This window comes from Quercus robur, chromosome 3 (assembly GCF_932294415.1).
Source record: "Quercus robur chromosome 3, dhQueRobu3.1, whole genome shotgun sequence".
In the NCBI taxonomy this organism is placed as follows: Eukaryota; Viridiplantae; Streptophyta; class Magnoliopsida; order Fagales; family Fagaceae; genus Quercus; species Quercus robur.
In genome coordinates this window covers 18561447-18579986 of record NC_065536.1, presented here as the reverse complement: position 1 = coordinate 18579986, position 18540 = coordinate 18561447, and the positions used below count along the sequence as shown (strand labels likewise).

General features: G+C 29.5%; 1 protein-coding gene across 1 annotated transcript; it reads right to left on the bottom strand.

Moving 5' to 3' along the window:
• Positions 1–3271: 3271 nt before the first annotated feature.
• On the bottom strand, positions 3272–7112 carry LOC126717369 (uncharacterized). Its single transcript, XM_050419045.1, has 6 exons — positions 6941–7112; positions 6617–6769; positions 5662–5745; positions 5442–5567; positions 5125–5205; positions 3272–3700 (listed from the first exon to the last, which is right to left on the bottom strand). Exons 1-6 carry the CDS (start codon positions 7032–7034, stop codon positions 3624–3626), a joined length of 615 nt encoding a protein of 204 aa, XP_050275002.1. The 5' UTR covers positions 7035–7112; the 3' UTR covers positions 3272–3623.
• Positions 7113–18540: the final 11428 nt, after the last annotated feature.

Here is an 18540-nt window from a genome sequence, read left to right as displayed (position 1 = left end):
AAAGAAAAATAATGGATTTTTTTTCTTTAGCAGTGAAGTGAAACATAAATAAGGGAAGTTAAGTTTGGGTTTTCTTTAGGAGAGATTTTAGGAGAAATTATTAAGTCTTCTAGGAGGACTGCTGATGTGATCTTCCCAACCAATAAGATAATGTCATTTATGTAAATGCGTGAGTGAATTTCCTAATCAGCATAAGGAATAAAAAATAAAAATTACCAAGTGATGTCACATTTGCCTAAATAAAATCATTTTATTGGTTGGGAGGTCAAGGAGGACCACGTCAGTCACGTCAGCAATCCTCCTGGTGGACCTAATAATTTCTCAGATTTTAGATGCTACAATCATGGAGAGTCCTCTAAAGAGGAGACATTATTGTATTTAGAGTGGATCACGACCAACCAAATCAAGATTCTCTTTGGTTTTGGGTATGAACTAAAAATTTCAAACCATTCTACATAGCCTCCATTTGGATACCAATGAAAAATGAAAATTATTTCACCATTCAGCTTATTTTTGGTACTATTCATAGGCCCCACTACACTTTTTGGTACTATTCATAGGCTCTATTGTACTATTTCAGCTAACTTTTACTTTTATCTACAGTACTTTCAACAATAAGTTTTTAGTTACAGCAAAATAAACGATATCCAAACAGACCATTAATGCCTTGTTTTGTAACCACATCCAATGGTTTTGATTGTACTTCTAAAGTAGATAATTTTGTAAAGATTTTTGTACAGAATTTATTACACAATTTTAGTCAAAAGTAACTTTTTCCTTGATACATGAATCTTTTTATTTTCATAAATCATAATTAGCTTAATTCTAAAGGTCAAATCTCAAGGTAATAGTAAGTGCTGCTATAATGCCCCACATATCTTTATTTGAAGTTATTTTATATATATATATATACACACACACATAATCAATGGGCCATAATTACTTTTGTTAGTAATTGCAGCCTATTACCCCACTAAGCCCACATCTTTGATGCATTAAATATAGGGTAGAGGAAGAGATAAATTAGAGTTTCATCACTAAGAAGGTTAGGAGCTGTATTTTTTCCTTGGAGTTTAAAACACATACAATTGAAGAGGCAAACAAATTGTTCAAGATATGATTTCTCACTATTAGAGACAAAAATTAAAATGGTTTCCATGATTATTCCATATGAACGCATGAATAGGTGATAAGCCTTTAGAAGTTTTGTGTCTTACAATTTTAGTAATGTCATTTGGATAGGGCCAATATATAGATTCAAAAATTCTTGTTTCTATTCTATTAAGTGATTTTTTTCACGAAATCCCTGAATGCTCATAACAGTGCAATGAATAGAGATTTTTTATATAGAAATATATAAAAGGATTTAGTCTCAAAAGTTCCTGGAGTTAACACAACCTTGGAGTAGTGCTGAATTCTTGACTCTTATTGTAATCTATAATATTGTTTCAAGTTTCAAAAATTTTAGTCAATACATGCTATAGGTTGCTAAGTCCTACGGGTAGAGATTTTCCATGGATACTATAAATATATATTTGGATCTTATAGAGTATTTCAGGGTGGCCTAGAATATCAATTGTGGTTATAGAAATTTGTTTGAACTCTAGTAGTACATATTAGTTTTGGGGAAATATTGTTGAGGTGGGACTTTGATAAGGAATATTAAATTCCTTAATTCAATGGTATATACAAAAGTAGTTTTCATACCTGATTTTTGTAGGACAGTAGGAAACAAAAGGTTTGTAAGGATTAGATTTCATGCTTACTGATTAAAGCATTCTTTTGTTTAGAACTTACAGAAGATTAAAGTGTTCAGCCATGTTCAAATGTATTAGTAAGAGAGGTAAATAATTATGCATAATATGCACAAATTCTATCCTTTAGGTTCTTAGATGTCAAAGGTTTTCAAAAGTTATGTTTTTAAATTTACGTTTTCTAAAGTTTATTGAAAGTATTTTTTCATCATTGAAAGAGAAACTTCGACTTTTAAATAGTGTTTTAAAGAGAAACTTCAAATTTTAAATAACGTTTTGAATGGTCAAATCTTATTTAAAAGATGATTTCTAAACTAAAATATTTTCCGGAAAGAATTGTGTTTCAATGTCAGTTTTCTAAAAAGATTCTTGTTCTATAAATTGTTTAAAAACCAAGTGATTTTCAAAGTCATATTCCTTTTCTTTTCTTTTTCTTTTTTTCCAAACGGTATTTAAAACATTTCTTTTAGCAAATTGAGCTTTCAGACTTAAGAATTATAAAATATTTATATAAACTCCTCAGTTCTTATTCACTCCCTAAGAGAGTCAAGCATCTTTTCATTTATGTTCAATTTGATATTATGATCTTCGATATGCCTTTGTATTTGGAATAATTGTTAATATCAAATAAATTATTCTATTTTGTATAAACTTTGATTTTGTGATATGTGACTCAAAATAAGTGTTTTTAGAATTTATCAGATATATGTGTAAGCCACCTCACAAGGTTGTATGTGAGAATAAGTGTTGATCCCTCACCAGCAGAAGTTAGATGTTAGTATCCGCTCACAGGATTGTATGTGAGAATATGTGATATGTGTATATGTGACATTGTGCTCTGATCAATTATTTGTATGTGTTTTTGAATGATTTTAAGATTTGATTACTTATGTATTAAGTGGTTCATTATATATTTTGGAAAACCATATTGGATATCATTGAGTGAATTTGTGAAATCAAAATACTTATGCTTTGTTTGACTCTATTTTGTTGTATATTGTATATAATTGCTTACCAGATGTGTGGCTCACCCCATCATTACAATTTTCAGATTAAAGTTTAGTTGGAAAACAGAACCTTTGGATCACTTCGTAAGGTGCAAGGTAGAGCATGCGAGTTTTTAGGCGACTTCAATAATGCTTGAAGCCTTATAGGATTTTTTTTTTGTTATTTTTATTTCGCTTAAGATTTTTCAGCATTTGGAGATTATTTCTAAATTGTGGATTTTAGATATTGTAAGTAGTTTATTAAGAGCATTGTTTATTTGGGAGTTTTATTTAATCTTTGGATTATTTATGTTTATTGAGTTATGTAAGATCAGTAAGTTGTCATGCATCTAAATTCATATTCCAGGGATTTGGGTCTTGATAGTTGCAATAACAATTGATTGGTTATTTTTTAGGAATAATTATTATATTATGGATCATAAAGTATCAAACGTGCCCTAAGTGCCTGTACATTTAGTTTGGCTTTTTTTTTTTTTTTCTTCTTAATTTTAGCAAAAAAAAAAAGTAGAATAAGCTAAGTTCCAATAAATATATAAATAAATGATGATGTATGCACATCAGTGTTTAATAGACAAAACAACTACAAATAATCCTAATTTTTATTCTACTGTCTTCTATACAGCAGCCATTCACCACCCATGACTGTGTTTCAGACTTATTAATACAAACTTTGTACATAAAAATGCAGGAGAAAAATGAAAACAACAATGCTCCGTATGATTCAGACAAAAACAAAAGCTCCAAATGAATTTGTATACGTATATGTGTATGTCAAATATCTCGTACTATATGTGATGATGGAACTAGAAGCCGTATAGGAGAGACAAGCTTGCTAGATCTTCATGTAATACTATGCAACCTACTACTTCCAGAAGACCAGACCCACTGACACCATCAATAGAGTCATCCAATGGAAATTTCCTGGCAGAAATGAGTTTGCTGGAAACAAAAATAAAGGAGATCAACATCAGATTTGTGACTTTTTAGTCACTTAATGCAATTTTTCTTTTTACAACAATAATAAAGTTTTAATCTCAAAATTTTGAGATCAACGATAAATCCTCATCAAATTAGTCAAGATTATGTCTGCAATATTTCCATTTTACATGTACATAATTTGATTATGATATCAAGAGATAGCACATAATGGTTTAGAGTACACATCTCATAAAGTAAAAGTCTTTTGTTCAAATTTTCTATTTGTCCTCCTTTTGAGAACTTAAAAAAAAAACACTTAAAAAAATAATCTTGCTCATTATGTATTTAGTCATGATCTAGGAGCAATAATTCTTGTTTGAAATGGTTTGGCCTAAAGTGATATTGTTAAATTTTAAGATGTGGGCATTCATAAAAAATTAAAATGTGAGAAGGACAATTATATTGGAAGATTTTGTTTTGGCATTTTTTTTTTTATATAAAAAAGTTTGAAACAATCTCACACAGAAAGAAGAAAAAATGAGGTTCTAATAGATATAGTATACCACAAACTCCACACAAAAGCCATAATAATTAAACATAGATTGAGCTAATTTTGACTTTACATTATTGTCTATATTATCATCATAACATAATTAACCAATTGGTAGGTGTTAATTTGAACACAACAATACAAGATGCACTCAAGTCAACAGTGTAGACGTTTGAGCTTATGTAACAATTGCTTGCCCAGAAAAGCAAAAAATCTTATGTAACAATTCGGTATGTGACATCTGTCCTTTGAACAATTCTTTAAATCCGGCCAAGACTTGCAAAAACTTAGGGAATATTCTTTTGACAAAATTTAGTAACTCTTCAAACTTCCTTTACATCTTTTTATTAGATGTGAATTTTAACAAATTCTTGCATTTTCTTATTATACTCCATGTTTGCAAAATTTCAAGAAAATCAAAGATTAATAACTATATTATCTTCTCAAAAAGAAAAAAAAAAGGTTATATCATCAATCATTTAAATTTCAAAATTTTTTAATCTTAAATTATGTATAAAAAATATGTTTATAGATCGAATAGTAATTAATATATTGATTTGAACGAAATTTGACATGCAGATTAAGAACACAGAGAACATGCAGATTTTTAAAATATATAACCATGTTAATTTTTTAATAAGAGTTTAAAGAATTTCTTTCCAAACTATTTAAAAAAAAAAAAAAAAAAAAAAAAAAACTTTGTTCATAATAATATAATAAATCAAGACCCTATGAAATCTTCAATTCCTAGAAAATAATATTATCCACATAGATTTGTTAATTTCTACCATGTTCAAAAAAAATGAAAAAAAAAATCCTTAAAAAAAAGGAGCCAGAACCCGAGACTGAAAAATAAATATCAAGAAGAAATGCTTTGCACGTTCAATATTCTCACCTTGACTAGTCCCACTTCCACCTGAAGAAGTACTATTTGAAACTTTAATCCCAAGCGATGCACAATCAGATCCAAGTGTACCTTAATATACAAAATTCCAAAGCTCCAGTCAGTATTTTACTATTTTTCATATATATTGCATGATCATCATTATAATATTAATTAAATAATCAAATGCACTACTTCTCATTAAGTTTTGGAATAAAAATGATAGTTAAAAACTTTTTTTATTCTTCTTATACAAATTAACACAACAGGTTCAGGTTTTTCAAGAATAAATTTAAAAAAAAAAAAAAAAAAGAGGTTCAGGTTTTTACATTCACTGTAGCATGGGAAGACTGATATGTTGAGAAGATTATAAGAACCCGACTGGCATGTACAGAGATGTCTATATGTCTGGTTCCGGGTACATGACCCTAGTCCACAATAGGACCAGTAGCAAGCTATAAAAATAAATAAATAAGAAAATATTTATAAATTAGTCCAAAGGTAGAGAAATTGATTAAGATTTAATCAAAATTATTATATTGTAATTACGGTCAAAGGCAGATAGGTTGTATGGATTCGTTTTTTCTGGAACTGGAGGAGGGGTTGGCTGGCACCCAGAGTATTTCAAAGTACCTGCACAAACAAGAAATTTAAAAGAGTTAAAAGGCATGCATGAAAATTTGACTTATTTTGTTAATTAAAATCACAGATTTTTTATTTTTTTCTAATTAATAATATTCAACTATACAAATATTGGACCATATGTCTATCTGTTCATTTATGGTGCCAAACTATTGTGGACAATGATGTTTTTTGTGCAGCTTTAGTTGAATTTCCTTGTTCATGGTGGGTGAAAAAGTCAACCAGTTCTTCTCCCCCAACTTTGTTCACGGTATATGAGATTGATTCACTAGGATGATCAGTATCCAAAGAGGAATAGAAGAGAAAATACCTTTGAGTCTGGGTTTCAAAGTACCAATGGTTCATAATAATTTTATTTTTTTAATAATTCGATAATTATAATTTATAATAATGGAAAAAGAAATATTCGAACCTTAGTTCTTCTAATAAATGAGAATAGAGACAATATTTATATAAGTCATTTAATTTTATAAAGACTTGATTACATTTTATAGCATCGCTCTCTGTAAGTTCTATGGCCTAAGGAATTTTTTTTTTTTTTTTTTTTTTTTCTTTTTTCCTTACAACAATTTGGGTTTGGCCAAATATTACTCACTCTTATGCCGTTGACTATTTTTCTTTATCCGCCCCAGAATTAAGACTCCTCACATACTCATGCACTCAGTGCATGAGAAGGTACCATCCAAACTAATGATTGGGGCCATTCTTAATTTCTTATATGCACCTAAGTTGTATAGTACTCTATCAAGCAAAGGTAACTCAGAAAATAATAATAATAATAAAGAGTATTTCTTGTGGGAGAGGTTTATAGTATACAATCATAAATAATTTATTTTTAAAAAATGAAGAAAAAAGAACTTACAATTAGGTATCACACAGGGAAGAAATGCGAGATCCGCATAACCATCATCATTACGCTTCCAACCTTGATCGCATTGACAGTGGAAACCAAGTGGGTAACTTAGATCTGCTACGCAAGTTCCCTTTCCACATTCCACTTCTTCACACACCCTTGCTGCAATTCAAACCCAAAAAAAAAAAAAAAAACATTATTGAGTGTTTCTGGGGTTTATTTAATGATCTTTTTGAGTAAGAAGATCAAAGCGTACGCTTATATGTAACGTGTTCATGTGTATATGACACCCAAAACAATCAGCTCAAAGTACAAAGAAGAGGGTGGAAATACCTAAGAAAGGATCAGTATTATTTGCTCCTAGTGCAGACATGGGAAGCAGTACCACAAGCACAGCTAGAAAAGCCACTAACTTAGAGGAAGCCATTTCTTTCACCGAGAGAGAGAGAGAGAGAGAGAGAGGTTTTGAAAGAGAAGGTGAGGGCTGAAGAGATGTGATCCCATATCATTGTGGCTATATAAAGACCTCAGAATTTGAAGTTTTCTTCGTAGAAGCTTCTGTGAAATGGTGACTTTTTTGGTCATATTCATAGTTTTTTTTGCTAAACTGGTCATATTCATAGTTAGGGATCGTTTGTAGTCTATTGATTATACCTTGTTTTACAATCTATATCATTCCTGCCCAATAAATAATCTATGTTGATTTATCTTGTTTAGTTGACTAAATATATTTTCTAAATGGATTTGGTAGAAATATTTCTATCTTTCAAATCACATAAACTTGATGAGCATAATTAACAAGGATTTCTAAATGCATGCAACGTATAGTAATCTCTAAGTTCTCTTATTACCTTACCAAAATATATTGTTCCCTCAATACTAAAATATTAATGTTATTTGTTGTCATATCATATGGTATACGCTGAAAGGTTTAATTTAGTTACCTCTATAAAAAATTTAAAAAAAAAAAAAAAAAAAAAAACCAATTTGATTGAATAATTTTTGGGATTTTTTTTGGCACATTTACATAAGCTTTTGCAATTTGAACTAATATTATATTGAGAACCATTCGACAACGTGTATTTCATTTTTTTTTTCGTTAAGCGAAGTTTGGGCTTCAAGTTTCCTTTTGGGTTTGGTAGTGAAATGACTTCGCGTGTGAAGGTTTAGTCAGCTGCAAAAGAGATAGCGGTCCAAGTCCTCCTTATTTTTTGATCACAAAGTCTGCCGTATCTTGCTGAATAATTTATTCTAAAAATATCATACATTTAAAATGGACAAAGTTTGACTACAAACTGTATTACTTCTACTAAAAAGATTAACGAGATTACATATTTTAAAAATCTAACTATCTTTTACAATTAGTTAATTATCCTGGATTTTCTAAAAATTTGCAAGTATAAAAGATATAAAAACAAAATATAATATAATAGTAGATTTGTTAAAATTCACATTTAATAAAAAAAAAATATATTGAGTGGAGTTGTAGTTTTTTACTGCAACCAAATTTGTTATCAAACTTTGTCCCTTGAAAATTATATGTGTGTATATTTTAATTAAAATCATCTTTTAAACTAATGAGTTTACATTATTATATAAAATCGTGTTATAAAAGTATAATTTCTTTATTCTACCAAACTTAAAATTGTATCTAATTAAAAACACGGTTTTAGAAGTGCATGACATTCTTAAACGACTTCAACACTTTATATTGTTTGTTACTAAGTTTTTTTTTTTTTTTTTTTTTTTTGAGAAGATTTTTTGCTACTAAGTTAATTACTTCCTGATATTTTATAAAATATAAAATAAGTTAATTACTATAATAATAATAATAATCAGGCAAAAGTCTCAGTTTGCTCCTAACAAAACGTGAAGAGACATGCATGCATATTCATTTTTGCCCAAATACACTAAAATATTGGTGGCGTTAACCCCATCCAGATCGTTTGTAAAGTCAGGGATGAACTACAAGAGTACAGGTGTATAATAGCTTGTCCAGCACTTTAGGATTCTCTTTCTTCTTCTTTGTGTTACATAGGTTGATTCTACGTTAAATCAAAGTTAGATTTATATTTTGGATTAAATTGTAATTTACACCCTAAAAGTCTCAAATAAATGATTTAAATTTTGTCTCACTAAAATTTCAAAAATTCGATCCGTACCCCCCTAATGTTACCCAACATTTGGGGAAAAAAAAAAAATCCTTCCATGGCTATACCCGTTAACAAGTTGGCTAGTTTTAACACTAATATTACAGTTGTTTTGAGCCCATTAAAGCCTCGTCCAATTAAAATATAGTTATTTAAAATACACACCTATAAATAAATAAAAATTAGCATTTATCAAAAAAGAGAAGGAAAAAAAAAACCCCAAAAAAAAAAATTCATTCTCTCTCATTTTACTCGTGCAGCAATGTTAAGAGAGTGAAGTATGAATTATGCAACAGCAAATGACAATAGAATGGGGTGAATCGGCTCCATTGTGAAAAGAGGTTGAATTCAACTAGAAATGAGGTTTGTTTATTTATATTTTGAGCTTGAATTGGTGCTAGCTAGGTTGTTGTGGTTTGGTTTTTAAGGTATTTTCATGGTTGAAACTCATTTATTGATTTTAGAGGATGAGAGTATGTTCAACCATGTGAGATTCATGGAGATAAGCCTTTTTGTTTTTGTTTTTTGTTTTTTTTTTTTTTTTAATATGAGTTTTAGGTATGTGAACAAAATACTTGTTCGATTTTCTTGGAACATGAGATAAACAATTTTTTTTTTTTTTACAAGAAAATAAAATAAAATGTTGAATTATTTTTTTATTGATTGGGACAAAATGACATGGTGTACATTAAAACTACATCGTTTTGGGATGAGTTAGCATTTGATGGAGAACTCATCAACGGATATGAATAGAAGGATATACTTCCCAACGATAGGTAATTTTTGGGTTATGAATAAAAAAATTAATATTTTAAGAGGAAAATTCAACATTACCCCAAATTTCAAAAGTGCAAATTTCAATTTAGACTAATTTTTGCTTATATTGTAATTTTTTTTATTACATATTTCTCTAGACCAAAATGATGGTATAGGCCATGAACCTCATAGCCTAGTGGCATTGTGCTTTCTGTTATGAGAAAAACTAGGGTTTGAATCATCTTCCCTATTATCGTAACTATCAAATTATATATATATATATATATATATATATATAAATGATGATATAGGATCCTCAGTGATAGTCTAAGTATATCCACATGGTATATATGAGTACAAAATCTTGAAAGCATAATTGAATTATGTAAACTCTACATATTTCAAATAAGTCAAACTTTTAGAAGGGATATTATTGAAACTTACCCAAAAAAAAACCAAAATATAATACTATCTAAAAATAAAAATAAAAACAAACTAGTAATTTATGGAGAAATTACATAATTCTTATGGTTGACCATGTCACTTGTCTACCATTCTACTAAAAAACTCTCACATATTTAAATTTGTTAAGTCAACTGATGATAAGAAATTTTTTGTTAGATTATCCTAGCAATTTTAAACAAGTGAGTCTTTTAATAAAATGATAAACAAATAGCGTGGTCTATCATGAGGATTGTATAATTTTTCTAATTTATGAAAGACTCGTAAGGTTGTCGATAAGAGACTTGATTCAAATTTTACCCTTATTAAAATGAACCTCATTTGGTGTTTTGGCTTGAAACTTAAAAAAAAAAAAAAAAAAAAAAAAAGGCCTTCTTTAGGGATTGAGCTTAATTAATAGTACAATAAAGCATATTTAAGTATGATTGAAAAGAAAAATATTATGATAATTATGGGATCCTTACCCTAAAATATGAAAATATACCATAGAATTCTTTTTATAAAAAAAAAAAAAAAATTACATAAATATAGGTAAGGTTCAAGTTATACATGATATAACTTTAAAAATTGTTACCTTACTCAATATATTTTTTATTAGATATGAATTTTGAAAAATTTCTTCTTATATCAATATTGTTTGCAAAATTTCAATATATATGATCAGAAATCACTAACTTTCTTATCCATAAATTTCAAGTTTTGGTTTTTCGTTTTTAAACTACGCATAAAAGATGACTTAATAAATTGAATAGTAAATAATATCTAATTGACACAAGATTCAATATGTGTGTTAAGAACAAATAAAGCATGCAATCTAAAGAGGGAATTTTCAATATATTATATCAGCAAAAAGTATTACCATGGTATAGTACTGTATTACTTAGTTGTTAGTATTTTTTTTCCATGAATAATATTGTGTGTGTGTATATATATATATATATATATATATAAACACAAACTATAATTTATATTTAAAAAATTATTAATGGATTAAATTATTATTTTATTTGTAGAAACTTCTATAAATATTAAATGATCATTAGAAAGGTTTTCAAGTGCTAACTGCTAAGCAAGTTCTCTATAAGAATATAATGAACGGCATAAACTAAAGAGACGGCAAATATATTTTTTTCCAAATTAGGTGAATCTTTGATTTGTCTAAAATTTGAACACTGTTCAATAATTATAGAGACGGCAAAGCATAATTTATTTGCCGGTGTGCTACCGAACTCCTTTTTTGGAGAAAATCTAGAAAGAAACTGATGATAGAAGAGTGCCGATTAAGGTCTTCTTTAGGATTCAAAAGTCAAAATTGTACAAAAGTGGTGAATTGAACAATAGCCTCAAAACAAAGAAATTTGTAGAAATAAGAAAATTAATTTTGTGGTGAAAGAATAAGTCAAGACAGACAGATACATTACATATATAAAAATATATATATATATATATATATATATATATATATAAGGAGTGAAAGAGTAACAAAGCGTAAACAAAAGAAAAAAAAATGAAATGCGTGACTTTCACATGTAGCTTTCATTTCTCTTTTTTTTATGTTCTTATATTTTTTTGGTGAAGTACTTTGTGGGGTTAAGACCAATCCAGTATGCTGATAAGAAAGACTCTTAAGAAGCTTCTATTTGGAAGTAAATTTTAGATTTCTCAAGTCGTTGACAAATGGCTCTTTATCTTTTACACTTATAGTTTTAAGAAAACCAAAGGGTTCTTTTTCAATACACTATTGAAACTACACATCCTCTTGGAGACATTATAATTTCTATACCGAGGATCTCCCCTTAACGAATCCTCTGATTCCTTCTTATTTTTAATTGGATGTGCGATTCATGACTTTTATTTATTTATTTAAATGTCACATATGATATATCTTACATTTAAATAAAAATTAATGGATTTAATTGGAGGAGATATTATTCCAAAAAGATATTATCAACTTGCACTCAAAGTTAATGTACATTTTAAATTAAAAAAATTTTACTTAAGAGTTAAAGACCATAAACTTTTTAAACCATTTCAATTCATGACCTGAATGAATCACAACTCACAATTAACTCAAATCTATAACGTCTACTTTTGATGATAACTTTTTATCATCAAACCAAGACACCAATCAGTTTTTGGTGTAGGCGATGATTGAACCTAGATCTCTTATTCAACTATAAAAAATTTTACTAGTTGAATTAACTGGAACCACACTCTAATATTATTTAAAAATAATCATTTAATTTTTTCAGTTTTCACTGCAAAAGTATTTAATAGTAATAAAATTAATATTATAGAAGTTCATATCCAAATCATGTCTTATTATTAAACTATATAATAAACATTGTGCCTTGCTACCGGCTGTGATTGCACCAAAGCGTTCAAACATCCTCTCTCTCTCTCTCTCTCTCTCTCTCTCTCTTTATCTTTCTCCCTATATCATGTAGCACAGTATAAATACACTAAAAATAATAAACATAGCTACTCTAAATGAAACTCTATAGTAAATATTTCAGTTTAAGAATACTAATCTGATTAAAATTTCATCACCAAGAGTTTCTAGCTATTTTTCAACCAAAAAATCATTATTTAATTTATATTCTTTTAATAATCCACTATAATTTTTTTAATAATAAACTTGATCTTGCATAATGTGCATTCGTCATATAACTTAATCTTTTTTTCTTTTTATTATGTAATTTTAATATTGTTGATTTTTTGCCATTGTCTTATATATACACTGTACAACATGTTTTTTTTGCCATTGGACACACCATAAGTGTGTTAATAGTATAGACATAATTTGTTCTAAGTAAAACGTTATCTAAAATTTTTTGAGGAGTTTAAAATATTATCGTTATTCAAATTCAAGTAAAGTTATCTCAACTGGTAAAGTTTCTGATAACTAAGTTTAATCCCCACCTACACCAAATTAAAGTCGATTGGTGTCTTAGTCCGATAATAAAGAGCTATTATCAAGAGCAAACGTCATAGATTGAAACTCTAAAAAAAATGTAAAATAAATGTAATTTTTTTTATTATATATATTTAGTATTTAGTATTTACTACCTATCTTATATTGTTCAGTTTCAATTATATTATCATATAAATTTTTTAGTTTAGCATAATTCTAGCTCTTTCTAAACTTTCCTATCATGGACTCATGGTCATGACCGATTTCAAACCTGCCTGTGTCGACATAGCTAGGTCTATAATTACTTTCTTGGCGGAGCTATAGTCTTTTTCTTTTTCTTTTTTTTTTTTTGGTTGAAAAAAAATATACATAAATAAGTAATTATAAATACATAAATAAGTGAACTCTTTTCGATTAAAAGCAAAGACATGCACAAATAAATACATAAATAAGTGAACTCTTTTCCAACTTCTAGAATTACTGTTTCGTTTGATTCATTGAAAGTTGTTTGTTGTGATTGTCTTACCTTTTTCTTTTTCTTTTTCATTTTTTTTATTTTTTATTTTTTATTTTGAGGATGAGTGATTGTCTTACCTTGAAGCTTCGTTTCAATAATGCATTCCCATGCACCACGTGTTGGATATATATTACTGTCATATGGCTTAGCTTATTCAATTGCCATCACAGTCAGTCATTAATTGTTGTCAATAATCAAAGTGGGTGTGCCATATGGCCATAATGGGAAGATGAAAGATCGATCCTAAAGTCAAACACGACAATGTTTTTAGCCAACTTGATATAATTGCTACATTTCTTTTGAAAACGAAACATAATTTTTATAATACTAATAAATGAGCTAAATCAAAATACAAAGTCTCCATAGCAGGAAGAGAAGAATCCTCTATCCAAAATACATCAAAAGAAATATGTTTAGCATAGGGGGCTAGAGTATGAGCCACAAAGTTGGCATCACGTCAAATGCTAATTAAATATGGAGAACTAATAGAAACTGACAATGAGCACCTAGATGCACATACTCATTAAATGTAGTTGAAATTATACCAAAATGGTACTGTCAGAAAATATGAAAGATGAGAAAGATGCATACGAGGATGAATTATGCTTGTACCATAACTTACCCATATGGCGAGTTGTGAATGGTAGAAGGGTGTCTCCACATGAGTGACTTGTGTCACTTCTCTACCATTCACAACTCCCGTGCCACTTTATGTGGCACTAACATAGCTCTATCAGGATAAGGAATAAATTATGATTGATGCTCTTGTAGAGTGACTCGCAATGATGATGAGATCAAGAGAATCTTGATCTAGCTAATTTAAGGATATCAACTAATAGAGGCCACATGAGCGTGTGATGAGTCAGGATATTCTAACGGCGTTGAGGGTGCTCTTCAGAATTTTTTTTTTTCTTATAATGAGGAGTTTAGTGCGACAAGGAGGGAGGCATGGAAGATAAGATAAAATGAAGTATGTGGAAGACTTGGCGAAAACACATGGTGCAAAGCGCTTGCACTATATATGTAAACAATAGACTAGTGCATGTATCTACAAATAGGAGCTGCAGAAAAAGAGGCTCAACAATGTATATATATATTTTCCATAAACCCTGAAGCATGACTCTAAACCATGCAATAATACCATACATATAGCATAACATTAGTGGCTAAATAAACCCCTAGGTACATCTGTGGGGATCACAAATTGTTTTTGCATCTTTTCAGCACACAAACCAAGTAATCCACCAATTTCTTATGAAGTCATCCCGATCGACCTCTTCACCTTTAGATAATGCTTCTCCCCGGCCAGCAACTTCCACATCCTTGCACCATTAGTTCCCTACCAATAAAGGTAGACCGTAGACCAATTATGCTTTTTTTTTTTTTTTTTTTTTTTTTTTTTTGGGTGCGAAAGTAACTGAGTACTGTCTTGGTATTGTGAGGAAATAAATAAACATATATGTTTTTAAAATTATGAGAAGAGAAGAAAATATGTGATGGTTGGTAGGATTTGTTTGGCTTTTAGTACCATGTTAAAATATAATTAAAAAATAATAATAATGTAGACTAACAAAGCAAAAGGTTTGACTTGATGGCTTACATCGACATACCTATATCTTTATTATTAAACTCCATATATTATAATGAATCCATTGCGGGTATTTATGGTAGGCTAATTCTAAAAATACAAGGTTACAACACTTACAATTCAAGTAGGACCATGATTGGGCCTTGGGCCTTAATATCTTTAATAATGGCTTTACTAAAATTTGACAATTCTAATGTTACTGTTAATGATATTGGGTCAAAGGTATATTTTTATAAGCGGGTGATGTGAGAAGGATGGAACTATATACAGTAAAGATGCCTGGTGAATCTGAACATAGTTCTAGGCTTCTAGCCAAAGGTCCAGATATCTACCAAAAGAAGAAAAAACTTTCAGCATAACCAAGGCTAACCAAGAAGGTTGACCAAAGGTGCTCTGATGGTTAAGTTAATATAAGGGAATTGATTATGTAAAATAACCAGGAAACAGTAGCTAAAGATGGAATACCTTGGTCAGTAGGGGGATGTGTTGTTTATAGAGTAATGAGGGCTTGGTTGGCTGAGAAGTGAGTGCGACTCAAGACAAGGGCTCACCAAACTACAAGTGTGAGGGGATTGGTTTAATTAGGCCCACGACTGAAGAATTCCTAGCAGTTGGAAACCCTTTGAGAGGATCCAAGGGGTCTTCTACTGAGCTCGGCCCGAAATCCGCTTTAGGTTGGTGTGTCAATAGCATATTTCTATGCGGGCCTAGTTCATGGTTTCTCTTAACTATATGGTTCGAATCATTTTTTATTTTATTTCATGGATACCATGATAACTCTAGGAGGATCTCCAACAACTATTCTATCCCTTTTATCCCCCTAAATTCACCTAGCTTTTCTCCAAAACTCTTTTCCAACTTGCTAAATAGAATCTAATTATTATATAAAAAAGCATAATGGCAAAGTCAAATGTGGCTAGCCATTGTTACATTAACAACATATTTCTCATTATTTTATATGTTCTTCTATCTATCACACACACTCAAGCAAGAAACGAGAAGAATATTTAAATGGAATAGAGAGTTGGTTTAGGAGTATTGTATTTGAAAAGTGAAAATAGATTTGAAGAATTTTTCAGAGATGCATGTTCCAAGCTTGTCATTTGCAATTGTGCATCCATTTTTTGTTATTATCTTTGGAGAGAAAGAGAGAGATGACACATACTATCAATACGTTTGAAAGTTTAAAGTGAAAGGAGAATAATGAGTAGGGAGAAGACAATGACAGGAGAGGATTCCTCTTATTTGGATGTTTTAAAAATTAAGCAAGAGAAAGGGAAATAAATATGCCTCCTATTTGTGCATGTTTAAAAAATTAAGTAAGGGGGGAAGAGAGAAGGGGAATGGTCATATAAACAACTAGCCTCTGAGCACATGCTCAGAGATTTTTTTATATTTTTGGATAAAGGTTAATAATTTGATTCTATTATAATTTTGAAATATTTTTTTTCAAACAAATAAAAATAATAAACTTTAGAGATAAGCAGTAATTATAATTTCTTTTTTGAACAGAAAAAAAAAATCATAAATTTTAAGAATTCTCTTTTTGAATTTAAAATGAAATTTATTATTTGATATTTATGACCCTATTTCTAAATAAAATTATCCTTCATTAATGAGATATTTTTTAACCATATAAAAATCCAGTTAAAAGAAGGGAATCATCTTATATATAGTATAGATTATAATTAGTATTAGCAAATTTTGAATAAATAGATATAAATTGACATTATAAAGACAAATTGACACTTTAAATTTTATTAATATACGGGCAACCCTCCCCTCCGCATCCCAATTCCCCCACTTAGGTTAATAAATTGAAGGGTTTAGAAGGGAAAGATACCCTCCAAATCACCTCAAACCTTTCTCCCTCCTTTAAAATCTTCCAAATAAGGTTCATTAAACTTTCCTCATCATTTTTCCTTTAATCCCCTATCCTCTCCCTCCATCCAAATGCATTGTATACAATTTTACATTTCTTTCCTAGCATGAATCGTGTTCGATTGTGCAAGATTGGAACAACCTTAAGCTAGGCAAGTTGTTTCCATGAACCCATGCAAAATTTACAAAAATAATATTATTTTAATTATTATTATTTAAATTGGCATCGTTTTGAAATTTTTGAGAATTTAAACCTTTTTTCTTTTTTCTCTCACACAATTTTTAAGTATTGAAATCTTGTTTTTAAAACACAATTAAAAAAATATTGGATATTTAAATAACTTTGAAATAGTGTCAAAATACTTAGTATTCTAAAAATAAAAATTAATTTTAAATATATAATACTTTATAAATTTTACCCAGAAGCCCAACTTAAAGATATTCTATTCAACCCAGAAAGTCTTCTCCTGGCCACATGAGTAGCACATGGCCCTATAGTTTCTCTCACCCCTGATTAAATTCCAAATTTTCTTGAAAAATGTGCCCAAAATGGCCTATGCCACGCATGATGCGGCAAGCCTTGTACCAAACCAGAGCAATTTGTAGCTTATTTTTCCTTATCTTTTCCCTCCATCAAAACATATGGTACACAATCTGACATTTCTTTCCTTGCATGTATCGCGGTTCGATCATGCAAGATTGGGACAGCCTTAAGCAGGGACGGACATAGCTTAGGGCTCCCCCAAGATTTTTGAAAAATTATAAATAGTATATATATCTCTACAAATTTTTTAAAATTTGCCCCTGAAATTTATATTCTTGCCCCTCCCCCCTAAAAAGGTTTACATAATAGTGACCCATAAAACCCAAAAATATTATCTGGCATCCCTTCTGTCCAAGTGCCCAAAAACATTAAAAATAGATAAAAAAACCTTTAGACTAACCAACATATCAAAAAAATAATTCATATATCTAGAATTCTAGATAACAAGAAAAACCATTAGACAAAGCAAAAATACCAACTAAAAAAATAAAAAATCCGGTCAATAACAAAAATAAAATACTAACAAGACAATTACAAATCACAAATCCATACCAAAATAAATTTCAAAACCCCTTTCCACCAAAAAATAAATTTCAATACCCCATTGAATTTTTTCCCAATTTTTCTCCTAGTCAAGAGGTCTCTATCTCACTCAACTCTCATCCCTTCCTCCACGGCTTCACTCCACAAACACCCAATCACCGTCTCTACCATTGAACACTCCACACACCCTTTATTGTTCTAGCAGCTTGGGTTGGTGTCTCCAACTCGTCAGTTCGTTCCACTGTCCAAACTCACACACGAATTGAAATCGGCTAAGGCATGCTCTCTCTCTCTCTCTCTCTCTCTGATTGTTGTGGAGTGTATTATTTTGTTTTATTAAGTTGTCTTTTGTTTTTTCTTTTTAACATAAGTTGTGGCATTTTTTTTCTATTGCTAAAATGATAGTAAAAAAGTTTATTTCTGACTCTTGTTAAATTGATGGAAAATTATTTATTTATTTATTCAAACAACTTGCCCAATTTATTTTTTCAAAATTGCAACATTTGAAAAGAATCTCACCTCTTAGATATTTCACCAATAGATCTCACCGTTTTTTTTTTTTTTTTTTTGCTAAACAT

Bases quoted from the DNA above. Each gene is read 5' to 3' on its own strand.
- LOC126717369 (XM_050419045.1), bottom strand. From the start codon at position 7,034: ATGGCTTCCTCTAAGTTAGTGGCTTTTCTAGCTGTGCTTGTGGTACTG. The intron at 5,746-6,616 runs GTAAGTTCTTTT...TTGTTTGTGCAG, and splicing joins TCCCTGTGTGATACCTAATT to GTACTTTGAAATACTCTGGG. The intron at 5,568-5,661 runs GTAATTACAATA...TTATTTTTATAG, and splicing joins CAACCTATCTGCCTTTGACC to CTTGCTACTGGTCCTATTGT.